The 16,857-nt window shown below is 41.1% G+C and overlaps 1 protein-coding gene across 1 annotated transcript; it reads right to left on the bottom strand.

Moving 5' to 3' along the window:
* Window positions 1–798: 798 nt before the first annotated feature.
* SNX20 (sorting nexin 20) lies at window positions 799–12,962 on the bottom strand. Its single transcript, XM_044987547.1, has 4 exons — window positions 12,856–12,962; window positions 7,834–8,006; window positions 5,987–6,138; window positions 799–1,872 (listed from the first exon to the last, which is right to left on the bottom strand). Exons 2-4 carry the CDS (start codon window positions 7,997–7,999, stop codon window positions 1,204–1,206), a joined length of 987 nt encoding a protein of 328 aa, XP_044843482.1. The 5' UTR covers window positions 8,000–8,006; window positions 12,856–12,962; the 3' UTR covers window positions 799–1,203.
* Window positions 12,963–16,857: the final 3,895 nt, after the last annotated feature.

Below are 16,857 nucleotides of genomic sequence, written 5' to 3'. Positions count from 1 at the left end.
GGGGAAATAAATAAAGGAGTAGAGCGGTGGGGGAATGCTCTGCTTTTTACATTTCCATCTATCCCAACCACTGTGCCACTTCCATTTGAGACGCTTTCACAGAAATGCCAGGACCAGGGCGAACTCAACATCTTCCCCTGTGGGTAGGGCTCCTGAAAGAATTAGCAATGTCATTTCAATGCCAGCATTGTCGTGTCAGTGCTAAGTCGTGACATTTCCCGAGGTCATACCAGGCTCTAAAATGAATGCATTATAACTTTAAACAAAATCCTAACCATGTGTATTGCAGCTAGATCAGAATTAAAGGCTACCATTGTATTAGCCAGATGTTACCTCTACAGCATTCTTTTGTGGTTCCTTTTCATTAGGTGTATGTTGCATGGGGCATGAATTTTCCTCTCAAGTAAGAGCTCTGTTAAAAATTGCCAATAACAGGAATGTGGTTTCAATGCAAGTCATGAAATCATATCAGCTTTAAAAAGGAAATTAAAAGTAAACCCCATCCCCAGTGAAATGATGACCACTGGTAGCTGCTGCTCCCATTGAAGTAAATTGTAAACTATCCATTGACTTCAATGGGAGCATACCCCAGGGTATTAAAAGTCAGAAAATTACCGGGAATTTCTGAGCAGTTTTTGACAATGCTTCGATCACAGTTATAGAAAAAAAAACTTATTTCTGATAGTGTGTCCTTTAAATAAGTCCTGAAAATTTCTTTTTAAAACATTTTCTCCTTCCTTCTTTGTTCATAAGGGTTTTTTTCAGTAACAAAGTCCATGATCCTGTAAATATGTGAACACTTGCATAACTTTATTTATATGAGTGGTTCCATTTTAACTGACTATACAGATGAAACCATGAAACTGGCTATAAACAAAGTACTGTAAAAAATAAACAAACTGAAAAAAGAGGTTTCCCCCCGACAAATTACTTCCCATTTTAGTAAGCATAGGTGTTACTTGTAACTATGCGGTAAGTACAGCATTATCTTACAGAAATGGGATAGTGTCACTTGTATATTTTATCCTACTTTTTTAGATTGAAAACTATCAGAATCTTAACTTTTGCTGTCTGTATTTGTAAGCTGCATTCTCCATTCAGAACTGCTTTAAAAACACATTTTGAAGTCCATGTTCTTCAATGGGAGCATGATCACATGTTTTTGCTATTCAGTGAAATATGATCAGTGATCTTTTCTTGCACTCATTGTATATACTCTCGAACTGCAAGTTCTTTTAGGGTAAATACTTTCATTTGGTCTCTTTTTGCCTTGCTCTCTTCCAGTTTCTCTTGCAAGGATAGAAAGTCTTTGCCAAGTTCATATGCCAAAGTGATCATTGTCTCTAGCAATGGAACATAATACCTGTGCCCACCATGCATCTGTAGGCGAAGTAAAGCCTTTTCTCCATATTCATAGGCACCTGCTGGGTTCTCCAGGTCTTTGTGACACACAACTAAAGCACAGAGTGTAGGGACTATTAAAATGGGGTTGTGTTTGGTTAATTTTTCCTGCAGAGCGACGACTTGCACAAGTATTTCCAAAGCTTTGGTATATTGGCCTCCCCTCAGACAGCCATAAGCTTCCTCCATCTCTGGTCTTATTAAGAAGTCGATAAATTTTTTGGATCTCCGGACACATTTCATAGAATACAGAAATCCCAGATAGTCCCTGAAGGCTAATTTTCTCTCATTGATCATTTCCTCTGTGAAATTTCCAGTTAGGCACTTTTTGGGAAAGGTCAAATCTTCCATTTCTTCATCAAAGTCCTTCAAAAGATTTTTGTGCAGTTTTTCAAAATCTGAATATCGACGCTCAATTACAGTTTTGTTGCCATCAAAACTGCCTGTCTGGATGATGATGATTTTATACAACTGGAAGGGGAAAAAAAAGTAGCAAGAAATATTCAGTCTTGTTACATAAAACTGTAGGCTTGCCAAATGTTGACAAACATATTTTAAACTTTACTTTGGTTTTGTCTGCATTGGGATTTTGCCCTGATAGGACTGACACCGGGGCAAGTGTAAATGTAAACAAGGAAAGCCACAATTTGCACCAACGGAGTTTGTCCCAGCTTGAAAAAGCCTCCCCCCAAAAAAACAATTTGCACCAATTTACATCTAATTGTGCTGATCTGCATTTAGATGATTGTGTGCAGCACTGGTTCTGCTACATCAGTGACTGGCCATCAGTTGCAAGAAATAGAGCATATTCCCAAGATAAACAAGGTCTTTGAGATAGGTGTCAATTGAGTCAGTAATTTCTAACCACTACTGTTTCAGACTGTTGTTACTAATACCTAGTGTTTGCATGTAGTGCTTGCATATAGGGCACCTTAGGGGCTTGATAAGAAGGCACTCAGCACATGGGGTCTTTAATTTGGTAAATTAGCAAATTGCTTGTAAACGTTTAGAAGGAGTGCTTTAAATAATTTATGGTTCATTCATGTAACTGTACTCCTTAATAACACATATGGTTACTACAAACAATCGTCCATAGCAAACTGAATGGATTTCCCAGAACTAATATTGAATTTAATATATTTTTCATTGGTTATAACTGTTAGAAATATTTCTATCAGATATTTCTGGGGATTTCTGGGCATTATTAATGCTCTGAAGGAGGAGGAGAGAGCTGGAGGGGACATTTAGTATATGCAAAAATGAGATGGAGCAACTTCAGAGAGATTTTTTTTTCTAAATCATTGTCCTATTATGCAAAGCCTACCACTTTATATAAATACTGAAAAAGTGAATGCCACATTTCTAAAACAATCTGTTTGCCATCCAAGATCCTTCTGCAACCTATAGCAGAAACACTTTTAATACAATAATTCACAATTTAACGATACTCAAGAATAAATTTCTCTGAATTTTGGACTGACTTTGATACCAAAATGAATTTAGTAAACGTGACATTAAAAAAAAAAAAGAAGAAAGAAAAAAAAAACTGTTAGAGCTGCAAAACAGATTTTTGATGCTACATATTCTTCAAATAGATTTCCACCCAGGGCTTAATCCACAACCCATTAAAGTTGAAGAAGTTTCCAATTAGGCTAGATCCTCGCCCTGTATAAATCAATGTACTTCCATTGAAGTCAGTTGGGCTATGTCAATTACACCAGCTGAGGAGACAGCCCGTGGACCTGAATGGGTTTTGGATTGGGTCAAGATGTTACTCACTTACAATCTCATCCTGTTCCCAGTGAATTAAATGGATTTAGGCCCACAGTTTGCTTAAGTCAAACTGCTCCTTTGTGGAAATGGGCATTAAATGTTACAAACCAATACTACCATAAGAAATTCCCTCATTCTGTTATAAAAGACATTCTCCATCCTTTGATTTTAAGCCTGATAAATCATCATTTTAGCAAGCTTCTCAGTAGCTTCCTAAAGCTGAGGTGCCACTGCTCTGATCTCTCTTCATTCATTAACACTGTGACATTTTCCGATACTCTGCCCTGCTCCCTGATGATAATAAAGTACCTACTGGTTATGCAGATTCCTAACAACATTGCAAGAGAGCAAGAAAATTGCATAGAAGGTAAAACTATGATTTAAGAAATCTGACTACCAAGGGCAGCTGAGTGAATAATTCACAACAAACAATCTGTTAGATGAATTTATCCCTTATCCCTTCATCCCCCTCCCCCAACCTTTTCCCTGGTTTGTGGAATGTCCATGAGCAAAAGAGGTGATTTCCTCTACTAAAGACATTATTCAAATTTGCTCAGCAATTTTTTTAAGGTGAAATAGCTTTAAGTTGTTATTGATCTTGGAGCTAAGTTCTACCACCCTCACACGCACTACGTGGTACCTTTATTCCTTGAGCACTTTTATTGAAATCAGTGGGACTATTCAGGAAGTCAGATATTGTTCAACCTGTGCAAGGAAGGGTAACAGAACCTAACTAGAACATGTATAGCATGTGAATCTCCTTTGAAAATATAAGATCATACTAGGCCAGACTCTGAAACCTTTACTCACATGCTAAATAGCACCTTATTCCAAGAGGAGTCCCACTGGGATCAATACACCAGTGTGAGTAATAATAATACAGTACATAGTTCTCAGCACTTTTCATCTATTTACCTCACTTTACAGAGGAGGTAAATAGCATCATTCCAGTTTCACTGCTGGGGAAACTGAGGCACGGAGTAACTCGCCCACAATCATCCAGCAGGTCTGTGGCAGAGTTGGGAATAGAATCCAGGTCTCCTGAGAGCTCAGCACAATGAGTAAGAATTTCTGGCCCATTGTATTGGTTTTCCCCTCTTGACATTCAAATGTTAGATGAAAGAGCAAATTTTTTACACTAATTGGAAAAATGTGATTAATAAAAACATGGGTTTTTTAGATATGATCAATAGGGGAGTTTTCCCCCTTAATGTTGATAAATAGATCTGAGATGTCACAACAGTGGAAATGCATAATCACAATCGCACAGTGTCAGGAAATGTCCTTTTCACTTACTCTTGTCCCTGTCCCTCGCCCTCATACTTTTTTTTTTTTTAAATGACTCTACTGCAGGACTGTGTGTGCAAGAGGATACAGTCCAAAGTTGGTTTAGTTGTAGGATTGAAGCCTTAGGGTTTGTCTGCATATGGAAATGTGTACTTACACTGGTGCAAACCTCAAATTATAGGTATGTTAGACTGCCACAGTGTGGGGCTTACCCCAGTGTAGCTTTGATGTGCTTGCAGCAGTATGAATTTCCTACTGTGTGTCTTGTCTTAGTCTTACATTGTAAACTCTTTGGGGACAGGAACTGTCTCTTTGTTTTGTTTGTACAGCGCCTGGCGCAATGGAATCCTGGTCCATTACTAGGGCTGCTGCGTGCTACAATCATACAAATAACAATAATGAACACAGGGCCTACATAATTAGCCCCGTTACTGTGTTTTTTTCCCCCTTGGCGCAGCCTTTATTATGAACTGCTTGTTAAAGGGCTTTTTTGGGGCAAGATTCTGCCAGCCATGCTTGCTTTAAGTATTACTTTACTCTAAGAGTAGGTTCTACCCAATGGGAACAAGGGTTGCAAACAGGGTTGCCAACTTTCTAGTCGCACAAATCAAACACTGTAGCCCGGCCCCTTCCTCGAGGCTCCCCCTCCCCCTTCCCTGTGTCCCCACCCCCACTCACGACATTCCCCCTCCCTGGGTGGCTCACTCGCCCCCACCCTCACTCATTTTCACTGGGCTGGGGCAGGGGGTTGGGGTGTGGGAGGGGGTGCGGGCTCCGGGGTGGGGCTGGAGACGAGGGGTTTGGGGTGCCGTAGCGGGCTCCAGGCTGGGGGGTGGGGCCGATGGATTGGGAGTGTGTGAGGGGGCTGTGGGTTGAGGCAGGGGTTGGGGTCCAGGAAGGGGTGAGGGCTCTGGGGTAGGGACGGGGATGAGGGTTTCAGGGTGTGGGAGGGGGCTCAGGGCTGGGGCAGGGTGTTGCGGTGTGTAGGGGGGTGGGCTCTGGGGTGAGACTAGGGATGAAAGGTTTTGGGTGCAGGAGGGTGCTCTGGGTTTGGGGGGGGCTCAGGGCTGGGGCAGGGGTTGGGGCTCGGGATTGGGGTGTGGGCTTACCTCGGGTGGCTCCTGGGCAGCGGCGCAGTGTGGGGGCTAAGGCAGGCTGCCTGCCTGTCAGGAAGCTCCATGCGGTGCTCTCACCCGCAGGGAACTGGCCAATAGGAGTGCGGAGCAAGTGCTCAGGGTGGGGGCAGCACGCAGAGCCCCATGCTCCACCCCCCCCCCCGCAGCGCAGTGCCAGGACAGGTAGGGACTAGCCTGCCTTAGTGGCGCAGCACTGCCAACTGGATTTTTAACGGCCCAGTTGGCGGTGCTGATCGGAGCCGCCAGGATCCCTTTTTGACCGGGCGTTCGGTCGAAAGCCGGACACCTGGTCACTCTAGTTGCAAAATCTGGTCCTGAGTGACAACCGATGCTGTGCAGACATCTGCAGAGTGAATTAAATTATGTTACATATTCATTTGTTAGCTTACCACATATTTAGATAAGTATTGTTCTACAATTCTGGTTGATGGGATTTCAAAAAGGAGTTTGACTTGTCTACAATGGCGTTTCTCATTCCTCCAGTAGTCCTGAAGCTGCTTAGTTGTCATTGACGAGCTGGGACTTGGGGAGTTACTGGTACCTAAAACAATATATTTAATATCTCATGTTGTAGCCAGTGCATCTGGGAAGAAAATCCATGTACATTTACCAGGAAAGTGGAGAACTGAATTTCTGATACTATATTGCATGAATAATGTGTACATCACTACCTTTAAGACTGATAAAATAAGATAGTTCACAGCTAATAGGAACAGCTTTAGGTCATCTAATTGTGAACACCGTTGCTCTGAAATTTGAAAGAAAATAAACTGATTACACAAAATTAAACTCATCTAGTCCATTGTAAAATATGAAGGCTTGTTAGTAAAGCTTGTTAGTAAAATCCTGTTGACAACTACTTTGCCTGAAAAAAACATGGTGAAAAAAATATCCTACAAGCATATTGTAGAGCTAGGTTGTGAGTTCACTATAGGTGAACAGGATGCACTCTCCCAGGAGTAGCCACAGGGAGGTCATGACTCTCACGTGCCTCTGAATCACACTGTCCTCCTGTTTCCTTATGCTGGGGCAGTGGAGGGTGGGGGAGAAAGGGAAGGGGTAGTATATGGATGGCTCATATCTGCAGCAAATTCTGAAACCCCCTGCACCTGCTCATGTGCTCTGGGTTGATGACTAGGATGGGGTGAAGCCAAGACTCCATCCATACTCTGCACTTTCTATTGGCTCCAGGTAGCCAGTGCAGGAGCAAAAAGGGAGTTACTGCCCCAACTCCTTTTTGTGTACACATGGGCCAGGCTACAATCTAGACCACAGGTCATAACCAAAGCCAGAATATCATTTGTTGTAAATGTAAAAATGGGGTATAAGAGGCTAGGAAGTTAACTTACAGGGAAATTGGGACTAGATTTTAGCAATGAAGGATACTTCTCTGTCTTTGGAATCCAGCCCTGATAATTTTGTTCAGGCGAACTATGGCACAGCAATGTGGATAATGTGGCACATCACTACAACTGCTGTTTCATATGGCATATCGGGACTTTGCATCACTGAAATCATTTAAATACCATTAAAATGAGTTTCTCTTCCTCAGGGTTTGACCCAGTCTTTCCTAAATGTATATGGTTTTAAGAAAGGTGTGCTGTTCATGATAGCATTACAGAAAGAAACATGAATTGACAGTTTTCTTTTAAATAAAATCCATTCCTTTAAAAAATTACCAACACATGTATTTGCACAGTTAACAGCATTGGAGTTCTTAGTCATTGTACAAGTTCAGTGCAAACCTCCCCACACACCATACCACAGCGTGCCTTCACCCTGGCCTGAAGAAACTACCACTGGAGTAGAAGTGGTCATTCACTTTTCATTCCTGTTCTCTCCTTGGTCTCTGTGCAATGGGCTGGCAGATTTTTGTGGTGTATGTGAGAACTAAACGGAGAGCACCAATTTATTTCATATAAGCCACTTAAGAGTCACCATGGTAACTAACTTTGATCACTCCTGTGCAGTTTAAAACGGAGTAAGTTTTTGAAGAAGACTTTTGAAAAGAAAAACTTGTGCTTGTGCGTGTGTGTGTGTGTGTGTGTGAGAGAGAGAGAGAGAGACTGACTGATTTGCCATTGCATTACTCCTGTGTAGCTCCAAGTTCAGTAGAATTATGCCAATGTAAAACTGGAGTAATGCAGGAGTGAATCAAGTGCACTGTTTGTAACTCATGAGACATGTAGCACTGATAGCTCCATGAAAAAAAGTAGAATAAATGGTGGATCCTAACCTGAGAAAGCAGCAGTTTCTGGGTTGTCATTGTTCACTTGAAATGAAATTTCAGCTTCGGTTTCATTTTGTTCTTCATCCGACTGAGCGGCTGCAGGCCACGTAGTTATGTCAGTTACAGGCTCCCACTGATCTCCTTCTGCTGTGTGGTGCTGGTCTCTGTCCATCGCAAAGCTGTCGCAGAAGGAATACAAAATTGTGCACTTCTCATCATCAGACACATTAAGAGCTTTAGAAGTCTCCCACAGTCCATTCTAGATAATTGTTTATTTTATTGAGTTAGGGCTTGAACCTTGATCTGACTCCCACTGAAATAAATGAAAAGATTCCCATTGATGTCAGTGGGCTGAAGTTTACAGAGCTGCTAATTCCTCAACACCTATGTGCTTAGACACAAAGTTAAAGAAACAGACGTATACAAATATCCACAAGGGATAGCAATAAAGGAATGCTGCCGCTGCCAGTAAGAGTGCTGGGACCTATATGGGCATTTTGTCAGCAAGAACTTATGCCAACTAATTTGTGTATTTAAGGTGAAATCTTGAATCCACTGATGTCAATGGGATGTTTGCTGTTGCTTTCACTGGGGCCAGGATTTCACCTCTTGTATTGTGCCTCAAAGTTTTCTGGACTTGGCCACAGATCAGTTGTTGAGGGGAACAAATTCTGGAAGCCCTTAAGGGAAACAGCCAGACTGCTGGAGAGTTTACCCCCCAAGATTTAACCATCTCACTGTGGCTGCCCGAGTACATTCAATCACATCTGAGAGCCTAGGTATCTGGGCAGCTAGCCCAAGCTGCTGCCTTTGCCACCGCAGCAACACAGCTGTTTTTTAGCATGCTAGCTCAGTCTGTCTATGTGAATGTCCACCCACACTGGAAGTTACACCTACTGCTGCATTGCAGATGAACCCCCGAATCTATCAATGGCTAGGCAGGTGAATTACTAAGTTTTCTATATATTATGTAACAGCATGTTCCTCCTGTCCCCCTTGCTTGTCTGTTTCAGCTACTTGCTGTGTCTTGTCACAAGCTAGATTTGTAAACTCTCTGGGGTGGGGTTTGGCTTTTTTTGTGTGCGTGTGTGTGTGTGTGTTTTAAACTATACATTTGTATAGAGCTTATTATAATAGGGTCTATATGGCAAATACAGCTCCCTAATAGGGACCTATAGGCACTACTATAATATAAATAACTATTTATAATATCATTGTGATTAAAGGGTTTTAAAAATGTGTAACAACTTTGTCAGTGATTTGTGTTTAATCAGTTATGTGAGATGAACTTTTTTGCTCACCGTTTGGCTAAAAAAGGAAGGGAAGACAAATAATATAGGTTACTTTAAAAAGTCACAGCTGCCATTCCTGCAGTAAAACAAAAGATTAGTGACAGATGTTATTGAGAGTGAACTGCTGCAGTATGTTTAGGAAGTGGGAGCTAGTCAAGACTGCTTGGTTCTCATTTCTGCATAATTTAAGGATCTTTGGGTACAGTCACGCAGTGCTGTACTTAGAGGTGGGGGAATTCCTTCATGGCCTCTCTTGCAGTCTATTGTATCAGTAGACATTTACAAGGTTGCAAAAGCACTTACGTTAATCCCTCCCTGACAGTAAGGTGGAGCAGCATTGAGGAGAATGCAGCTTCCCCAGCTCTACTGAAAGTGCTGAGGGAGAGCTGCCTCTGCTCCCTGGCTTGGGGAAGCAGCATTCCACAAAACTCTCCCTTTCTCCTTGGCAGGGACCTGATTCCAGGGCTGCCCAGAGGGGGGGGGCAAGTGGGGCAATTTGCCCCAGGCCCCGGGCCCCACAGGGGCCCCGTGAGCCCTGGCCCGGTGGCGGTCCGGGTCTTCAGTAGCATTTCGGCGGCGGGGGACCCTTCAGTGCTGCTGAAGACACGGATCGACTGAAGGGCCCCCCGCCGCCAAAATGCCACCGAAGACCCGGTCCGCCACCAGATGAGTACAAGAGCCGCAGCTCCCCCGCTTTGCCCCAGGCCCCCTGAATCCTCTGGGCGGCCCTGCCTGATTCAAAGTCCATTGGCTTCAAAAGGTTTTGGATCAAGCCCCTGATGCAGTGAGAGGTGCAGTCACAAAAGTGAAATACCTGCAAGCTGCAGGGAAACTTTTAAAAAAACACCATAATAGAGGCTCAAATTAAATGTATACCCCAATTTAAAAAACATAGTAAGAGGGCCAAAAAAGTGCCAGCAGCGCTAAATAACAAAGTATAAAAGAAGTGGTTAGAGGCAAAAAGGCATCTTTTAAAAGCTGTAAGTAAAATCCTACTGAGAAAAAAAGAAAGGAGCATAAACTCTGGCAAGTCAAGTGTAAAAGTATAATTAGACAGGTCAAAAAGAATTTGAAGAGCAACTAGCCAAAGACTCAAAAACTAACAGCAAATGTTTTTTAAGTACATCAGAAGCAGGAAGCCTGTTAAACAACCAGTGGGGCACTGGATGATTGAAGTGCTAAAGGAGCACCCAAGGAAGATAAGGCCATTGTGGAGAAGCTAAATTAATTCTTTGCATTGGTCTTCACAGCAGAGGGCGTAAGGGATATTCCCACAATGAAGCCATTCTTTTTAAGTGATAAATCTGAGGAACTGTCCCAGATTGAGATGTTAACAGAGGAGACTTTGGAATAAACCATATACATTAAACAGTAGTAAGTCACCAGCACCAGGTGGTATTCACCCAAGAGTTCTAAAGTTAAAATATGAAATTGCAGAACTACTAACTGTAGTATGTAACCTATCATTTAAATCAGCTTCTGTACCAGATGACTGGAGGATAGCTAATCTGACACCAACTTTTTAAAAAGTCTCTAGAGGGGATCCTGGCAATTACAGGTTGGTAAGCCTGACTTCAGTACTGGGCAAACTGTTTGAAAGTATAGTAAAGAACAGAATTATCAGACACATAGATGAACATGATTTGTTGGGGAACAGTCAACACAGCTTTTGTCAAGGAAAATCATGCCTCACCAATCTATTAGAATTCTTTGAGGGGGTCAACAAACATGGACAAGGATGATTGGGGGATATACTATGCTTGGATTTTCAGAAAACCTTTGATGAGGTCCCTCACCAAAGGCTGTTAACCAAAGTAAACAGATAAGAGGGAAGGTACTCTCATGGATCAGTAACTGGTTAAAACACAGAAAACAAAGGGTAGGAATAAATGGCCAGTTTTCAGAATGGAGAGAGGTAAATAGTGGTGTCCCCCAGGGTTCTGTATGAGGACCAGTGCTGTTCAAGATATTCATAAATGATTTGAAAAAAGGGATAAGCAGTGAGGTGACAATCTGCAGATGACACAAAATTACTCAATATAGTCAAGTCCAAAGCAAACTGAGAAAGTTACAAAGAGATCTCACAAAAGTGGGTGACTGGGCAACAAAATGGCAGATGAAATTCAATGTTGATAAATGCAAAGTAACGCACATTGGAAAACATAATCCCAACTATACATACAAAATGATGGAGTCTAAATTAGCTGTTACCACTCAAGAAAGAGATCTTGGAGTCATTGTGGATAGTACACTGAAAACATCTGCTCAGTGTGCAGCGGCAATCAAAAAAGCTAACTGAATGTTAGAAACCAGTAGGAAAGGAAAGACAGAAATATCATAATGCCACTACATAAATCCATGGTATGTCCACACCTTGAACGCTGCGTGAAGTTCTCAACATCCCATCTCAAAAAAGATATATTAGAATTGGAAAAGGTACAGAGAAGGGCAACAAAAATGATTAAGGGTGTGGAGCAGCTTCCCTATGAGGAGAGATTAAAAAGTCTGTGACTTTTCAGCTTGGAAAAGAGACGACTAAGAGGGGATATGATAGAGGACTATAAAGTCATGAATGGTGTGGAGAAAGTGAATATAGAAAAGTTATTTACCCCTTCACATAACACAAGAACCAGGACTCACCCAATTAAATCAATAGACAGCAGGTTTAAAACAAACAAAAGCAAGTTCTTCTTCATACAATGCACAATCAACCTGTGGAACTCCTTGCCAGGGGATGTTGTGAAGGCCAAAACTATAACAGGGTTCAAAAAATAACTAAATTCATGAAGGATAGATCCATCAATGGCTATTACCCAAGATGGGCAGGGATGCAACCTCACGCTCTGAGTGTCCCTAGCCTTTGATTGCTAAAAGCTGGGACTGGATGACAGGGGACGCATCACTTGATAACTGCCTATTCTGTTCATTTCCTCTGAAGCACCTGGCATTGGCCACTGTTGGAAGACAGAATATTGGGCTAGGTGGATCAATGGTCTGATCAGTATGGCCATTCTTATGTTTTTATGAATGTTTTCACTGCTCTTTCAGTCTTTGTCAACCACTGCTCATTGTAGCCAGTTATTTAATGTTCAGTTAGTCAACCAATTTGATGTATTACATTGAAATCCCAGAGAAACAAGTTCATTTTATAGACTATATACTTCAAAAACCTTACTTTTTAAAATTGGGAATGTGACAATAAGAATATCAAAAAAGCAGATTAAATTATAAAATTTACCTTAAACACCTGTAAACTAAAAATGGCTGACCAAATTTAAACTAGATTTTCCTCCTGAGTTGCAAGTTTATATGATGAGATACATTGGAGTGATATTTATGTTCAAGATATAAACCTCTGAAAACAAACTTGTATAATGGAAATATTGACATACCCATTAATACAATGGTTCTAAAGGTGCCATTATGGTGATGAAATAGGCCCAAACTTCATTGTTCATCGTGTTCAAAAGTAAGTACTACATATATACATATGAAGGAATATTCTGTCATTGTAACATACAAAAATTAATCTAAACTATTTAAATTAATCATTAAACTACTATTTACCTTAAAATCTAAAAGCACAATAAAGTGAAATCTGCACTACCATTCACAAAGACAGTCTGTTGCTTTAAAAAGGCTGTTTCATGGTAATATTTATACTGAAAAATACCATTCAAAGTTATTTAACTGAATGCTTATTAATATTACAAAATATAACACACAAAATGCTGACCTTTGAGCTTCTGAAGAGTTTTCAAGGGTGATGAGATTGCAACGCAAGCCTTGATCTTTATTTTCAAAACACAGAAAAACATGTCTGTTGTCTTGTAGCAGACAAGTTCTTTATTTTTTCAAAAAGGAAGGAGGAAGTCTTGCTTAAATCTGACTTCCTCATCCAGTTGGTTTGTTGCTTTAGTGGGTGGTTACTTCAAAATGAAAGTGGCTATCTGCCTTGAGGCGTTTTTCATATAGTTTACAAGCAGGATAAACCTAATCCCGTTTCCATTGTGATACTTTTTTTTTTAAACAACACTGCAAGTTACAGACAATGCCAGCTTTAACTTGGATTATCTTGGTTTCTGTCACAAGTCCAGTTCTTTTTAAAGTTAGATGTATGATTTGCTTACATTGTGAACAGACAATCATGGGTGAAATCCTTGACTTCAATGGAGACAGGATTTCACTCATGATGATAATATATAGCTATATGAGAATTTCAAATGTTAAATCTGCCTGTTTATGTGTAGCCATATTATTTTATGGTTCTCAAGGGTCTTTGGTCTTGCTAAAGGAAAGTGGCAAAGAATCTCTTTCAGTGTTTTAAGACCTATATGCTCAGTTATTTCAAAAGAAGGAACCTAATTAAATACCCTGCAGAAATATAAACACATTGTTATTACCAGCATTGTTCACTGACTATCAAAATAATTTTTCAAACATTGACTTGATTACTAAAACCTGTCAAAATGATAATTAGCAATGTCATAAAATTAACAATAAAGTAAGCATATCAATGAAACTCTGAATATCAACAGAATAAAAATGTAATAATATATGTCTCCTTATATCCCCAGTTTCATTTAAATAATCAAATGACGCATGAAAAATGGATTTAAGAGCACAAAAGTGTATTATGCAGGTTCTGCCTGAATGTGATTTTTTTTTAAAGTTTAAGCAAAAAATTTAGCTGTTTGGGAGTACAAGGACAGTGGCGGGGGTGGGGAACCTTTTCTTATTGTAAAAAATATATATATTCTTGTAACCTGTAATGAATAGTACGTTTGAGTGTTCTGGTGAAAAATTGGTTATGATTTTCACATGCACAACAATAGTGCAATTTTAGTAGTGGTAGCACACATTCTGAGGGAAGAAAAGATTTTCTAAAAGGTGAATTTAGCTGACTACTTAAAAATTATGGAAAGTTAGTAGTGATTGATGCCTGGATTCACATGCACTGGCTCATTCATCATGCATTTTGTATGAAATACTTCCATTCACTTCATTTATCCACCATATACACATTAGTGCACACTAGTAAAAGATGATACATGTGTACCTAGGGATATAGAAATAATAGTTATATTGTATAATTGGACAAATGGTATGTTTATAGTCCTATGTCCATATGACTTCAGCAGGGCCGCCCAGAGGATTCCGGGGGCCCGGGGTCTTCGGCGGCGGGGGGCCCTTCCATTCCGGGACCCGCCGCCGAAATGCCCCGAAGACCAGCGGCGGGAGCCCCCCGCCGCCGAATTACTGCCGAAGCGGGACCCACCGCGGGTCTTTGGGGCACTTCGGCGGCGGGTCCCGGAACGGAAGGGGCCCCCGCCGTCGAAGACCGGGCTGCGCTTCGGCGGCAGGTCCCGCTTCCCCCCGGCCCCAGCCTCTTACCCCCGGCTCCCTCCTCGCCCGGAGTCTCAGCGCCTCGCCGGAACAGCGGCAGCGTGTCCCCGGCGGGGCCTGAGCTCCGCCCCGCTCAGAGCCGCGTGGTGAGGGGCGGGGCTGGGAGCTCCACGCCGAGCGGAGGGAGCGGAGCTCCCAGCCCCGCCCCCTCACCACGCGGCTCTGAGCAGGGCGGGGCTTAGGGGCTCCGCCGGAGACATCAAGCGCTGAGGCTCCAGGAGAGGGGCGGAGGCGGGAGCCTCCGCTGTTCTCTTGGGGGCCCCTGCGGAGCCCGGGGCCCGGGGCAAATTGCCCCTTTTGCCCCCCCCTCTGGGCGGCCCTGGACTTCAGCACATAAAAATAGCGTTCCTGGGAGATGTCAGGACTACATCATGCAGGTTAGCTTGCTGGTAGGAATGTGGTTTTCATTTTAGGGAGAAAAACCTGACAGTTCCAGTGAGGGAGGCTTGGAGGTATCAGTTGCTATGTTGGCTGCTGTATTCAACGATGTGCACATCACAGATTGTATTAGTCATATATTAATAGATTATAAGGCCCAAAGGACCACTGCGGTCATGTAGTCTGACCTCTTGTGTAACACAGGCCACGGGACTTCCCTGAATTAATCCTGAACGAATCCTGTTTGAATTAAAGATTTAGAAAAAATCTAGTCTTGATTTAAACTTTCTAGTGATGGAGAATCCATCCCAACCCTTGGTAAGTTGTTTCAATTGAAAATTGCCTTCTCTGTTAAAAAATCTGTTCCATATTTTGCTATTGTCCACTTGGGATAGTAATAACAAAAATCTTATTTGGCCATCTGACTACATTTGTCCATTCAGATTCAAACAGATAAAAATATTTAAATATAGAATACACAGTGCAGTGGGTACCAGCTTGTCTAAGGCAAGTCTCAGACAAGGAGCTTTTGTGAACACACTAGTTTTCTGAAAACCTTATCTTCCTGTAATGAGCATAGCAAGTTAACATTGTGCTAATATTTTGAGGATACCAACATGCTAATTATCCTGTTTACTGGAGCCACGCCCACGTCTCAGTCAATTTGTGGCTGTGATATTTGTGTTACCAAACGGTACTCTATTTCCTTTCTTAGCAAACATGACTTCGAGTGTCCTGATATGCCCATTGCTTTTTTTCCTTTTATGGCTCAAACTGTGCAACTAATCCTTGTATATCAACATCATGATTCGTTAGACACTGAGTGACAGAAAAATCAAGATGAGGCAGAAATGCCTAACACATTTATCTGAAGCCCTTTTTAAAATCACATTACTGATATCTAAATAGTGGGTACTGTCACCTTACATGTTTCCACCAGAAATCTGCCTTTTATTTTTATTTTTTTTAATGCAGCGGGATATCTGATTAAACAGAAAAGTTCAGCTGCTGTACATTGATGAAATTGTGAAAAGTGTGTGTCAAACTACAGTGCCAGTACAGCACAAAAAACTACTTCATATTAATTTGTATAATGTTTAAATGTATAATATTGTTTAATTTGAAACAGATTTGTTTATTCTCAGTCACTATTGTAAAAGAAACAGTGTAATCGGCTTCCTTTGATCAAGAATGTGATTAATGAAATGTATTTACACACCTTTATGGAAAGTGTTCTTGTGTCAATGTTAAAATGAAGGCAGGGCCCTTCAGGTGGGATTAATTTAATAATGTACTCACTTTAAGGCCCACTTACACTGCCAGAGCGATATAAAGGGGCCTTAATGGTCTGTAAAATAACAGTCAGGCACCTTGTTCCTTCTGTAATTTTTTTTCATAAAAGTATAGCTAAAATTCATGATCTTTAAATCCATGTGACAGAAGTCATTAAATTTAGCTTGAGTAGTGAGGCTATTCTATATACAGAAAGTAGATTTACTGAATGAAATAATGTAGTCATTTTCCTCCCAAAATACCTGAAAGGATCAGGTGGACTACAAATTTATTTTCAAAATATTCAATTTGTTTTTGAATTACTGAAGTACAGAGAGGAGATGCAATCACTCCTCATATTTTAGATATTTCATTCTTATAACTTTAACAAACAATCCAATTTTATTTTCAAATGTGATTGATTAAGATATTCTCACATTAAGATTTATATGCCAAATTCCCAGTATAATGTATTTATTGGCAAGTTATAAACCCCATGAAATTTGGGATAATAGGATTTATAATGGACATATGATGCATTCTATAGCATCACAAAGGGAGCCCTAATAATGAAGGAAAATGCTGCTGCTTTGTATAGATAGCCATCTTGAGCATTAACAGAGTATAACTTGGTGTTATTATGTGCTTTCAGCTTGCAAAATGAAGGAAATGTAGTGCACAA

This window comes from Mauremys mutica, chromosome 14, assembly GCF_020497125.1.
Source record: "Mauremys mutica isolate MM-2020 ecotype Southern chromosome 14, ASM2049712v1, whole genome shotgun sequence".
Taxonomy (NCBI): domain Eukaryota; kingdom Metazoa; phylum Chordata; order Testudines; family Geoemydidae; genus Mauremys; species Mauremys mutica.
This window is presented reverse-complemented; position numbering and strand designations above follow the sequence as displayed.

What these genes read in the sequence shown, in the direction of transcription:
- SNX20 (XM_044987547.1), bottom strand. Translation starts at nt 7,999, where the DNA reads ATGGACAGAGACCAGCACCACACAGCAGAAGGAGATCAGTGGGAGCCT. An exon ending in AGAAACTGCTGCTTTCTCAG is followed by an intron (nt 6,139 to 7,833) that starts GTTAGGATCCAC and finishes ATATTGTTTTAG; the next exon opens with GTACCAGTAACTCCCCAAGT. An exon ending in AATACTTATCTAAATATGTG is followed by an intron (nt 1,873 to 5,986) that starts GTAAGCTAACAA and finishes TTCCCCTTCCAG; the next exon opens with TTGTATAAAATCATCATCAT.